The 13826-nt window shown below is 32.5% G+C and overlaps 1 protein-coding gene across 1 annotated transcript in view; it reads right to left on the reverse strand.

The window, feature by feature from the left end:
- Positions 1-259: 259 nt before the first annotated feature.
- The window catches only part of LOC143054835 (NPC intracellular cholesterol transporter 1-like), a 51664-nt gene continuing 38097 nt past the window's right edge, over positions 260-13826 (reverse strand). The window contains exons 17-22 of the mRNA XM_076227887.1: positions 8086-8144; positions 5676-5817; positions 4675-4906; positions 3813-3926; positions 3132-3294; positions 260-2438 (exon numbers count right to left, since the gene is read on the reverse strand). Coding sequence (XP_076084002.1) covers positions 2278-2438; positions 3132-3294; positions 3813-3926; positions 4675-4906; positions 5676-5817; positions 8086-8144 — 871 coding nt within the window. The 3' untranslated portion in view covers positions 260-2277. The remainder of the gene's footprint in view (positions 2439-3131; positions 3295-3812; positions 3927-4674; positions 4907-5675; positions 5818-8085; positions 8145-13826) is intronic.

Below are 13826 nucleotides of genomic sequence, written 5' to 3' on the forward strand. Positions count from 1 at the left end.
CCATTTTTAAGCCAAAATATTTATTAAATGACATTTAATTTAATATGTGGCATTAGAATGGAGATAACAGTATTGTGTTTTAAGCTTGGCCTTCCATAAACTTGATTTGACTGTCGCAAACATCCATTTCCCTATCTCTGCTCTGCGTCGCTAGGTGAACTCAATTTGCGACAGTAAAATCTACGTTTTTGGAAGGCCAAGCTTAAAATACAATAGTTATCTCCTAAATATACACAGCTAAAGAATAATATACAAGAAAAATTGATTATTCATTTTAATTTACAAATTATCACAAAAGGTTTCATTTTTATCAGCACTTTCAAACATTGTAAATACACAATTACAAACACATGTAAATAAAGCACTTGTACATGGTACAAACATAATTGTAACAATCATCAATAAATATTCTATCTTAACTAACATGTTTATTACTGACACTGTATATTCATTTATTTCATTGGTGTGGATTTTTCACTAGAGTGGAGAAAATTGGAATATTTAAAAAAAAAAGCTTAATTTTTTCTTCAGAACTCTGATTGTACTTAAAATTGTGTTTTCAGGTGTATTTAAAATTATGTTTCATCAAAACCATCAAATCAATGTAAACTGATTCATGTATCCAATGATTTAATAAATACACAGTATTTTGTGTATTTCAAATATCAATATGATCTTAGTTATGGTCAATGCAAACAAATAGTTTATCAAAGCCATATTTCAAAATCTCATGAAATCCTTGTTATTTTTTCATTGTTTTTTAAACAAAAAAGGTGCCAATGTTAAGTGTAAGAAAAATCTAGAAAGAATGATTTCCCGCCAAATTTTCAACGGCTTATATCTCACAAACAAACACACGGACCCTCCATTTTTTTAGGCTTTTTTTGTTTCGTTATTTAGATACTTTCAATTTATAAGTCTTTTAAAAAGCTTGTTATTTTTAAACAGAGTAGCGAACATCCTTAAAGTGTCTTGGTAAATTTATATATTATTGCTAGCATTTATCATTTCTATTTTTGAAGAATGGACAAAAATGTGAGAATAATTATTGCAATTTCAGGTATAGCTACTTACATATATTAGGATGGGAGTTCTTACTACAACCAGACTAGGACAAGTACATGCCATTTGATCAGTCTAATTTGTTCATAATGCATGAAGATTGTGTTTCAAAGAATTGTACAAATCCAACAGTTAAAGGTAGGGGGTAAATAATGTATCAAGCTCTATATTATCTTGGGGAATATCAAGAAAAATTTTATGGGACAGTTGGACAAAAGTGAATTACGTCTTTTAGGTGACATATGACCTTGAAAAACGTCAACCAGAAGTGACTGAGTGAACCAGCAGTACTCATTTTTTCCTTAAAAAGTATCTAGAATTCATACATTTTTTAATTAAGCATTTATAGACCTATCATTAAAGACCTGAAGTGATATATTTTAACTGGAGGTAGCAAATTATATCCCATATAACAGGCATAAGTATAAACAAACTATAAATTTTTGGAATCAGTGTGAATAAAGCTATCATAATTGCTCTGTTGCGGTAATATATAAAAGCATTCAACATTCAAAACATGAGTATACTACAACAATGAAGTGTAATTATAATTGTGTGGAGTAAATCGTTTATACAGTGTGATCATGAATTAGATTTGTTATAAAGGCACAGAAATAATATACATTTATGAAGAAGTGTGAACAATGATAATAAAAATATAAATATGAGGATTATGAATTTGTTCTCATTCATGATAAAATCATATTTAATTTATCTTTGTTTGTTTTGATCATAATATTTTCTAAATATTTGTAATTATTTGACATTCCGTAATTTTGACTCATCATTAGGTAAAAAGTACCTTATTTTACTATGACTATTTTATTATACAGCAGTTACTCTGCATCAATCAGAATTATTTAACTGTGAGCTAAAAGGAAACAACTCCAGATTGTTTTTGAGAAACTGTGTTGAGACAGAATGCAAACCTTGTAATGTGTATTTACCCTTTAAGATATGAGAAATAAAATAACCTAAAAATGCATTAAATTACCTCCCTTATAATTAACAACTTGCATGATTGTAACTAATCAACTTATATTTGATACATAATTCTGTCATGACAAAAAAGTTTATAATCTCCGTTGGATCAATTGATAATAAACTGATAGATCAATTGTATATAATCTCATGGATCAATTGCTCATTAGAATAATCCACTCTTGAACAAATAAAGAGTAGATAACTCTGTACCATGTAGGAAAGATAACTCTATCAAATTGCTGGATCAGCTAAGGTGTTATAGTCTGGTGGAGCACCACTATCACTCACAAGATTCTGTCGAGAGGAATTAATGTCATCATTGTCAGAGTCTGCTGACAAATGTTTTCTTCTTTGTTGAGCATCATAAAGTTTGGCTTTATTTATTGGGGGACCTTAAAATAAAACAAAGATGTGATAATTAAGATATGTCTCTTTAGGCTTTCTGAAATTGTTAAATCATGACAAAACAAGAGATTTTTAAGCCAATTTATGGCTGTCCCATCTTAATAGGAGTTAAAAAGCATATCCTACAAGTACAATTTTGTACCAACAAACCATATTGAATTTAGATATCCAGAGCAATTTCTGAAGATAATTTTTTCTAGCATTTCTTATATACTGGAAAACATAATGAAAATATATATAACATAAATAATTTTCTAAAATTAGACAGATATGATAGTGGAGGTTTGTTATCTGCAAACATGTTTCATCCAGGCACATTTTGTATGTGTCTGTCCTTTTTCAGACGCCTGTAATTCTTTTGTTGATGTATATTATATTTGTTTTTCATTTTTGTTTTGTACATAAATAAGACTTAGTTTTCTTGTTTGAACTGTTTTACATTTGCCATGTATGGGGCTGATTTTCGAAGGCCTTACTGTGAAATATAATTGCTTAATTCTACATCTTTTGTTCTTTGGTGGATATTTGTCTCATAAGCAATCATATTTTTATTTTATGTGTAAATTTCACCAAGCAATTTTATCCATTATGTGTTATCAAAAGTTATCAAACTGAGAAATACAAATATACATTCTTATTTATATATACAATAATTTCTAAAGTTTTATTAAATAAATTACCTATATAACTCAGTAATACTGGCAAGAATATAAGGCCATGGGTAGCACCATAAAATACCATACCAAGGTACATTCTGAAGTAAAATACTTGGAAAAGCTGAGACTTAGAAAATGCTAAAACTATAATTCCTCCTAATTTAGTTAATGTTATACCACTAAGTACCTGAAAAGACAATTAAAATGTGAATGCAAAAATCACAAAAGTTAAGGATGGCCAAATGACATTTTACATTATTATTAGTAAAGTGGTGTTAAATTTGACATCACATATAAGACATGGATAACTATACCTTTTTGCTGAACTTTAACCCAAAAAGCAAAATGTTTTGTATAATTTGAATTTTTATTTGGTATAAGTACTCATCATTGAATTCTAGTAGAAGAAGGCTGCACAGTGACCTATAGTAGATAATGTCATGGGTGGAGAGTTGTCTCATTGGCAATCATACAAAATTTTTCTTATTTTGCTATATATCCAGAATTAAATAAAAGAAACTTCTGGAATAAGACTTTTGAATATTGATAAACCTTCCAAATAGAATTGCCTGTTTGTGCTAGAGCTTATATACTCACAGAGCTTCCCATATGTGCTAGAGCTTATATACTCACAGAGCTTCCCATATGTGCTAGAGCTTATATACTCACAGAGCTTCCCATATGTGCTAGAGCTTATATACTCACAGAGCTTCCCATATGTGCTAGAGCTTCCTCTGCTCTCATTAGTTTGGTTGGCTGTAAACTCACAGCAAAAGCTCGGACTATATGAGCACAAAATTCAACAGCTATACCAACAGCCTGAAAGATAAGCAAATAAAGTTATAATAGAATTTATAAGGTGGACTAGCTTTTCACTATATTATTAGGTAAATTAGAAGAGGACAGTTAAAAAATTCAAACATCTTTGAGATTACGGAGAGTATTATTAGACATTTATAACAAATAATGTGTCAGTGTCATTTCTATTTTTCAATATCAAACATGGATGGGATATTCACTTCTATATCCTTTAATTATTATGACAATTTACCTCTATTCTTTATTTTTTGGCAACACACAATTCTCTATTCTTTATTTTTTGGCAACACACAATTCTCTATTCTTTAGTGATTTACAGTCCATGCATGAGATATTTGACAATGCACATAAATTAACCAACAAACAATAAATTTATTTTTGGCCCTCCCCCCATTATTTACTATTCTATATCAAACCCCTTCATGACCCTCAATTATAAACAATGACAACTTACCATCACAAGATTGACCAATGAAATAGCATTAAGTGTGATATCCCAGAAGTACATCATGCCACATATATCAATAACAATCATAAACAATGACAACTTACCATCACAAGATTGACCAATGAAACGGCATTAACTTTGATATCCCAGAAGTACATCATGCCACATATATCAATAACAATCATAAACAATGACAACTTACCATCACAAGATTGACCAATGAAACAGCATTAAGTGTGATATCCCAGAAGTACATCATGCCACATATATCAATAACAATCATAAACAGTGACAACTTACCATCACAAGATTGACCAATGAAACAGCATTAAGTGTGATATCCCAGAAGTACATCATGCCACATATATCAATAACAATCATGGATACCACGAGAACAACCAGTACGGCGGAGAAAAAGTCAAATCCAATCAGGATAAAGGTGACAACAAAGATGGCCACCATACACAGAGCGATGTTAAATATGGTGTCATGGACGACTGTCAGGTACTGCTCATAGTATACATAGAAAATACTGAAAAATAATAACAAAAATGTCATGTACAATGGTTAAATACTACTCCTAGTGTTAGATAAAAATACTGAAAAATCATACCATTAGTTTCATGATGTATGACTTTTAATTATACATGTATATGCATGTGTATATATATAAATGTATAATTAAAAGTTCTCCTTGTTCACAGAAAATAATGAACAATAATAATGTAAGTGTGATGTACGACTGTCAGGTACTGCTCATAGTTTACAGAGGAAATATTGCACAATCATAACACAAGGGACATGAACAAATGCTAGGTACTGCTCATAAAATAAGACTTTTTTATTTTTGTGTTTTAACACAACTTTTAAGCAATACATTTAGGCTATTTCGTGGCGGTCAGTTTTTATTGGTGGAGGAAGCTGGAGTGCATGGAGAAAACCACTGACCTTCGATAGGAAAACTGACAATCCTAGTCAATTAAGATTGGATTCTAGTGCATCCGCACGAGCAGGGTTCGACTCACAACCTCAGTGTTTACTGGCTAGTAATCACAGTAGTAACTACTTAGATATAAGAAGATGTGGTGTGAGTGCCAATGAGACAACTCTCCATCCAAATAACAATTTAAAAAAAAAAAAAAGTAAACCATTATAGGTCAATGCACGGCCTTCAACACGGAGCCTTGGCTCACACCGAACAACAAGCTTAGACCACTTGGCCACTGTGGACCCTAAAATAAGTAGAAAAGTGAAAATAATAACACATTTGTGATGTTGAACAATAATAATTAATAACTAACCTGTAAGGGAATACAGTTGCATTAGAGGTTTTAGTAGTGATGGTGTTTGTTATGTTTTCCCCTATCTTCCTAGCTTCACGTAAAGCTCCAATAAAGTCCTCATTTGTTCTTAGTATCGTGTGGTAGGTCATAAAATAGGTTGCTACAAAAATAAAAACAAAAGTTAATACTGGTTACTGCAATAATTTATGAGCTTTTTCCTAACATCTAGTCTCATTTAAATATAATTACATTAAAAATCCCTATATATATTTGTTTATGAACATGGATAATTTGAGTATCTGGTGTTTTCCTACAAAAACAAGTATTCTGTGCATGTGAGTATTGCCATGCCTGTTTACAATTTCTTTCTATCTTCTTTCCACTATTTGCAGATTTTGTTTTGCTTATCATTTTTACTTTCTTATAATCATTTTCAAATCACAATATTAAAGACTTACATAAAAAAAGGTTGGTAAAAATAATCATCTAAGCTGCTAAGAATTATATGGAGTCAACTGGAAATTTCAGCCATGTTGATTAATTTGTAGATCTTGTTTTGGTGATAAATTGTGCTTATCAAAAGTTGCTAAGAGAGGGCTATGAATCAATCAAATTAAGGTTATCACTCCAGAAATTTTATGGTTGCCATCATGAGCTGATTGGCCATTATGACAAAAGTGTGTCAGAAATCATATCTGATATTCCTCCTCAGTCATAATAACCTTCAATCATTACCGAACTGAACAAAGAAATAACATGACAGGTGCCGTATACGGAGCAGGAAATGCTTACCCTTCCAGAGCACCTGATTTCACTCCTGTTTTTTAGTGGAGTTCATGTTGTTTTTTATTTATTATTTATTTATAACTGTTGATGTAAATGTCCTTTGGTTTTGTGAGTCTTTGTTTACTCCTTGGTTTTTTTGATTGTTATTGTCTTTGTAGTTTTCAAGATAATAAGCAAATGTAATAATACAAATGGAGAATAAGTCCTTGGGACGCAGATGATGCCTACACTTGCATATAACATTATAAAGGGTCCTAACAAGAGAACTGTAAAAGTGACACCACCAAAATTCAAACTTGATCTGTGTTTTATGCTAATAAATAAGCATTGTATATATATATATAAGTTTAATAAAATTTTGTTGAAGCAAACTAAAGAACAGAAACTAATTTTTGGACATACAGACAGACAAAGCCACGACTGGGTCATACAGACAGACAAAGCCACGACTGGGTCATACAGACAGACAAAGCCACGACTGGACATACAGACAGACAAAGCCACGACTGGGTCATACAGACAGACAAAGCCACGACTGGACATACAGACAGACAAAGCCACAACTGGGACATACAGACAGACAAAGCCAAGACTGGGACATACAGACAGACAAAGCCACGACTGAGACATACAGACAGACAAAGCCAAGACTGGGACATACAGACAGACAAAGCCACGACTGGGTCACACAGACAGACAAAGCCACGACTGGGACATACAGACAGACAAAGCCACGACTGGGACATACAGATAGACAAAGCCACGACTGGGTCATACAGACAGACAAAGCCACGACAGGGACACACATATAGACAAAGCCACGACTGGGACATCCAGACAGACAAAACCATGACTGGGACATACAGATAGACAAAGCCACGACTGGGTCATACAGACAGACAAAGCCACGACAGGGACACACATATAGACAAAGCCATGACTGGGACATCCAGACAGACAAAACCATGACTGGGACATACAGATAGACAAAACCACGACTGGGACATACAGTGAGACAGACAAAACCACGACTGGGACATACAGACAGACAAAGCCACGACAGGGACATACAGATAGACAAAGCCACGACTGGGACATACAGACAGACAAAGCCACGACTGGGACACACATATAGACAAAGCCACGACTGGGACACACATATAGACAAAGCCACGACTGGGACATAAAGACAGACAAAACCACGACTGGGACATACAGCGAGACAGACAAAACCACGACTGGGACATACAGACAGACAAAACCATGACTGGGACATACAGACAGACAAAGCCACAACTGGGACATACAGACAAACAAAGCCACGACTGGGACATACAGACAGACAAAGCCACGACAGGGACATACAGACAGACAAAGCCACGACTGGGTCATACAGACAGACAAAGCCAGGACTGGGACATACAGACAGACAAAGCCATGACTGGGACATACAGATAGACAAAGCCACGACTGGGACATACAGACAGACAAAGCCACGACTGGGACATACAGATAGACAAAGCCACGACTGGAACATACAGATAGACAAAGCCACGACTGGGACATACAGACAAACAAAGCCACGACTCAGGGACATAACAATGAAGATAGACAATGAATGTTGTATACTTCAAGAACATACCTCCTACTTGTGTTTTGTTGTGAATAATATTCACCCCACTTCCATATGCAGCATGACCTCTGAAAAAGAAAGATATGAAAGTTAGTTAATATTTAGAAATAGGTGTCGGATATATAAATTTGAATTCATTTAGTTGATTTAAATACCAGTAGACAATTTTAAAAAGAACATTTTGTTGTTTCACAAAGCAGTTTTTTTCATGCCCACAGGTATAATGTCTATATTGGGTTTTGCAAAACATTGTTTTTCAAGTTGTGTAAATGAATTCCAGAAAATTTTGTGTGCACTTACATGTATGATTGCTATTTCAATGCAGAAGTGACAAAATTACAACATTAATTATTGCAATTTAAGGAATAGTCTCAGAAAATTACTGTGACAGTCTACAAGGGGTTAAAATCTTAAAATGATGTGACCTTTTATATTTCCAAATAAAAGTTCTGGTATCAAAAATTAATGTAAGGTTTTTTAAACATCACCCTTAAAAAAGATCTGAACTTTGACCTGCACCAAATAGAACTGTGTTCAATTGGAAAAAAGTGAAAACACAAATAACGATAAAACAATTTTTATAAAAACTCGGTCTTTTCCAATACAACTGATCTTTAATCAAAAGTCAGGCAGGTGATAATTATAGAACAAATTTCCTGTTATTGTATTCAGATTTCAATAATTTCCTCCAAAAAAATATTTTTCTAGTTGCAATCTGAAATCATAAAAGGTTTTTTCTCTATTATCATTATCTATTTTCTTTCTTTAACATGGAAGTGATGAACAAAGCCAATAATTAATCATGCTCGATTTGAAAGTATCCTGTAAATAATCTTAAAATAAACAGAAGCCATCTTCTACTAAATGAATTGATGCCAAACACCTTGTCGGTTATGGCAGCAATTTATGGAGTTTTTTCCTCTCAACTTTTAGTACATTAGCAACTAGAGTCTTAAATAAACTTGTACAATCAGGCAGGAATGAAGAAAGATATACAGCAATAAAAAATAAGACATCAACCGTAACAACTAAAATAATCAATAGGTTATAGGTTTAGAGGTCAACATAGTCTTCAACAAATAAGGTTTCTACAAAATATGTCAAGCACTAAACAGTCATTTTTAAAATGGAAATCTGTGCTCAACTAAATTCCATTTTAAACAAGAATGTGTCCATAGTACCCCACATCATTTTTTATTTTCAGTGGACTATGATATAGGTGTCAAAACTCTAATTTGGCATCACAATTAGAAAGATCATATCATAAGGAGCATGTGTACTAAGTTTCAAGTTGATTGGATTTCAACTTCATCCAAAATTACCATGACCAAAAACTTTAACCTGAAGCAGGACAGTCAAACTAAAGGATGCACATACCGAAAAAAACATAATGCCCCTCTAAGTTGGTCATGAAAACTAGTGGAAAACAAAGGGATTCAAGTAGGTCAAATATCCACAAAAATAATGAAATCCCCAGTATTCCTAACCTGTTGACCTTTGAATGACCTTTGTTTTGTTTTAATTGTATTGTTTGGTTATTTCCTCATTGACATGTATCACAAATATTCTTACTTAGTTGTGTGCTTTTGTCAAGGTTGGCATAAAAAGTAAAATCACAAAAATACTGAACTCCGAGGAAAATTCAAAACAGAAAGTCCCAAATCAAATGGCAAAATCAAAAGCTCAAACACATCAAACGAATGGATAAGAACTGTCATATACATAAGCGTTTAAGAAATTTACACTTCATTAAACATTTCAATTCTTGGTTTGTCTTTCCCCCAAAAATCCACTAAAAATGGTGAAACCCAGTGAATAATTATAAACCACAGTTACTGAAAATAAGAAAACCAATGTATTCAGTACTAAAATAATTACAACTTTAAAAATTTAAAGAATCTTACTTAAAATTAAATAAGCATGGATTTCATAATGTTGAACTAACTTTTAATTGAATACCCTTGGATAAAAAAGAACAATAACATGTGTGGTTTTATATTTACAAAGGCTTTGTATCATATTATAGCTTTGTGAAAGCACTTGTTATTTCTTCTGTTTGACAAAACCATAAAAGGTTTGATGTTGAATAAATCATTTGTAATATTATCACAACAGATGCTATATCACAACTTTGTCACATGATCTTGGAAGATGAAAGGAGATTTGAGGGTCTGCATGATGGAGTATTGTAAATTCCGAAATAATTGCAAGCATTTATTATTGCCATTTAAAAAAAAAAAAGACAAAAATGTAAGTTCATTAAATATGTTAAATTGCAATTTTTGCGATTTTCAAAAAGTCTGCAACCTATGATTCATTAATCAGAATATGAGTTCTCATTATTCTCACCCAGTTGCATAATATTTGCATTATTAAAATCCTTGCAGTATTCAATAGGCAAAACATACAAAATAAAGGGGAAAAAAATTGCATAAAAATGGGCAAAAATTTAAATAAACGAGAATAATCTGAAAAAAAATATATAATAGTGAAACATTGCATAAAAAGCAGAATTCACAATAAAGACCCTCCCTTTTCCATACCCTCAGATATTACAACTTTGTGACATAATCTTGTAAGATGAAAGGAGTATTCAATGGGTAAAACATTTGTTCTAAGCCAAGGACCATAACTCTGCACAAAATTATCAGACCAAAACAAAATTCGAACTTGATCTGTAACTTGTCATGATAAATATAGTTTCTATGTATACCACTGCATGGAGAGTGATACGATATTTATCCACTAGAGACATGTAAATTTTCAAATTTGAAATGCGAGGCTCGTAGAGCATTTTAAATATTTAAAATTTAACTGTCAAGAGTGGATAAATATCATATTACACAAGATTTGTTGGTGGAATCTGTTTTTTTTATTGATTTTAAAACAATAGGCAGGCAAACTTATTCCTTTTTTTCGAATGATACGCAAAAAGATGAGTTCTTTTTATGTGATGTCATCAGGCATGGTCGCCTTTTTTCATGTTGTCTCAATAGGAAATTCAGAGGAAAGCAAGAAAATTTGACGTCATAATCCCATTAACCAATGAAGTACTAAGATCAAACAAATCACACGTAGACTAAACTTTTTATATACAATAGGTGCAGAAAGGGATAAATTGATGAAGAATAAGGGAAAAAAATATACTAAATATCCAATCAATATTTTCAAGCTTGAAGAAAAATAGTTTGGGAAACTGATTTGATGGACTGATGGATGCCCTTACAGAACTGAAATGTTTGCAGCAGATCTGCTGCAAACTTGCAGCAGGTCTGCTGCAAACAAAAAGCTTGCAGGAACCCTTAGAATAATGTTTGCAGATGTTTGCAGCTAGCTGCAAACCTCCTGCAAACATTGCAGCTTTTTGCTGCAAGCTTACAGCAAGTTTGCAGAAACAAATATGTTTGCAGTAAGATTGCAGGAAAAACAAGAATATAAGGGATGTTCGCAGCTAGATTGCAGGAATCTTTGACAATTTTATATGTTTGCAAGAGCATTGCAAGAAACTACATAAAACGACTGAGCATGCCTATTGGTAACTTCCTGCAATATAAAGATTTGAAATTTGAAAATGTTGGTGATGTTTGCAATGTGTCATGATATATATTGGTGTTCAGGGATGCATTATAGTTTGGCAATTAATTTTTAAAGACATTACTTGTAAGTACAAATTCATCGTAGAATGTGTAAACTTATGAAATTCATTCCCTCCACAGATATCTGCATGAAGGTTAAAATTACATTTTCAAATATGTAACCATGCAATGTACAATACTCCCTCATATGCTTAGAGATTATAACTTACAAAATATTTAAGTCTAGTTGAATTTTGTGACAATTTTAACTAAACTAGCTGTGTATATATATATGTATGCGCAAAGTGAACTTCAAATAAATCTTTTTTTTAACTTCAGATTCATGCATATAATTCATTTGAGAACGTTCTTGGAATTAATTTAACTTATTTAACATGTTGAAAGGTATAAACTTATGCTATGATAATTTTTCAAATGATAAAGTATAATTGAAATATTTTATGAATGGATGTAACATAACTTTTTTAGAATTTGCTGTGTAATATAGATAAAATGGTGTGTACACAACAGCACATTGGTTAATTGTATAACAGATTGATTTGAATAAAAATGTTTGCCGCAGGTCTGCAGCAAACACGCAGGAGAAAGATTAATTTGCATAAATATGTTTGCAGCAGGTCTGCGGCAAACACTCATTTGCATATACATGTTTGCAGCAGGTCTGCAGCAAACCCTCATTTGCATATAAATGTTTGCAGCAGGTCTGCAGCAAACACTCATTTGCATGGTAAATTGTTTGCAGCAGACCTGCAGCGTATTTGCAGCAAACACGCTGCAAACACGGACTCTGTGTTCGCTGCAAGTCTGCAGCAAGTTCGCAGCAGACTTGCAGCAAATGTTTGCAGGAGGCTGATATTTTCAGTAAGGGTGGACAGACAGACAATGCAAACCAAAGGTCCCCTTCCACTGTCTTTGTGGGTAGGTGACAAATAATCTGCAAGAAAAATTATATGATTGTGAAAATAGGCATGAAATAAAAAATTCACAAATAAAGACCCTGACCCTTTTCCATACTCTCTGATATGAGAAGCTCATTACGTCTTTTGTAACTTCAATTTTTTAATGTTTTTTTTTCTTCTCCAGATGTGTTCAACTATTATATATAGCTTGAAGAAATATCTATAAAATAGATCTCTTTCTATAAGCTTTTGAACACACCTTCTAACTCTCAGTAGACTATATAACAAATATCAAGTCAACATCTTCAAACATGACAAAAAAAGTGTTCAAAACATATTATAAAGTGATTTTTATAAAGTCCAAGGACCATAACTCTGCACAAAATCATCAGACCACAACAAAATTCTATCTTGATCTGTAACTAATGTCATCATAAAACCATATACCAAATTACAATATCTTCAAGAATGACAAAGAAAAAGTGTGGAAAACTGATTATTTGAGTGATTTTTCTAAGTCAAATAGACTATAACTTCGCACAAAATCATCAGACTGGAACATAATTCAAACTTGTTCTGTAACTTGTCATGATAAAGCAATATACTAAATATGAAATCAATATCTTCAAGCATGATGGATAAAAGTGTCTATCCGTTGCTGACAGACAGAAGACAGACAGACAGACAGACAGAGGGAGTGTAAACTTATGGTCCCCTTCGACATTGTCGGTAGGGGACTAAAAATGTTCAAGAAAACAAACTATCACTATCAAAAAGAGTTCAGATACATCATGTAGACTTATAACTTTAAAATGAGTTTATTGAATAAATTTCAATTTCCTATGAGCAAATCCAAAAGAAGTGTCAATTTTTATCTTCTTGGTCCTTCAGAATACATGAAGAACTGACATTGCAATTATTATTGAGAAATCACCCAGCCCAAGTGAATCTCATGTTTAATTGGAACTTGACTTTAATGTTAACAAAGTGAAAGAAAATCTTCATATAAGAACTAGAAATTAGATTCTTTCCAAAAGTGCTATATTTAACCTAATTTAGAAGTTCTGATCCTATGAATAAATATTCATTATTTATTCATCAATCTAAATTCATAAATACGTATTCAATAACTTCCATCAGTACACAGCATACATTTTTTTCACAAGGAATGATAGCTGAAAACCCTTACGTGACACATATATTCATCTACATATTATACACAGTTTTATTCAACGCAATCATAGATTTGAACCTT

This window comes from Mytilus galloprovincialis, chromosome 12 (assembly GCF_965363235.1).
Source record: "Mytilus galloprovincialis chromosome 12, xbMytGall1.hap1.1, whole genome shotgun sequence".
NCBI classification, from domain to species: Eukaryota; Metazoa; Mollusca; class Bivalvia; order Mytilida; family Mytilidae; genus Mytilus; species Mytilus galloprovincialis.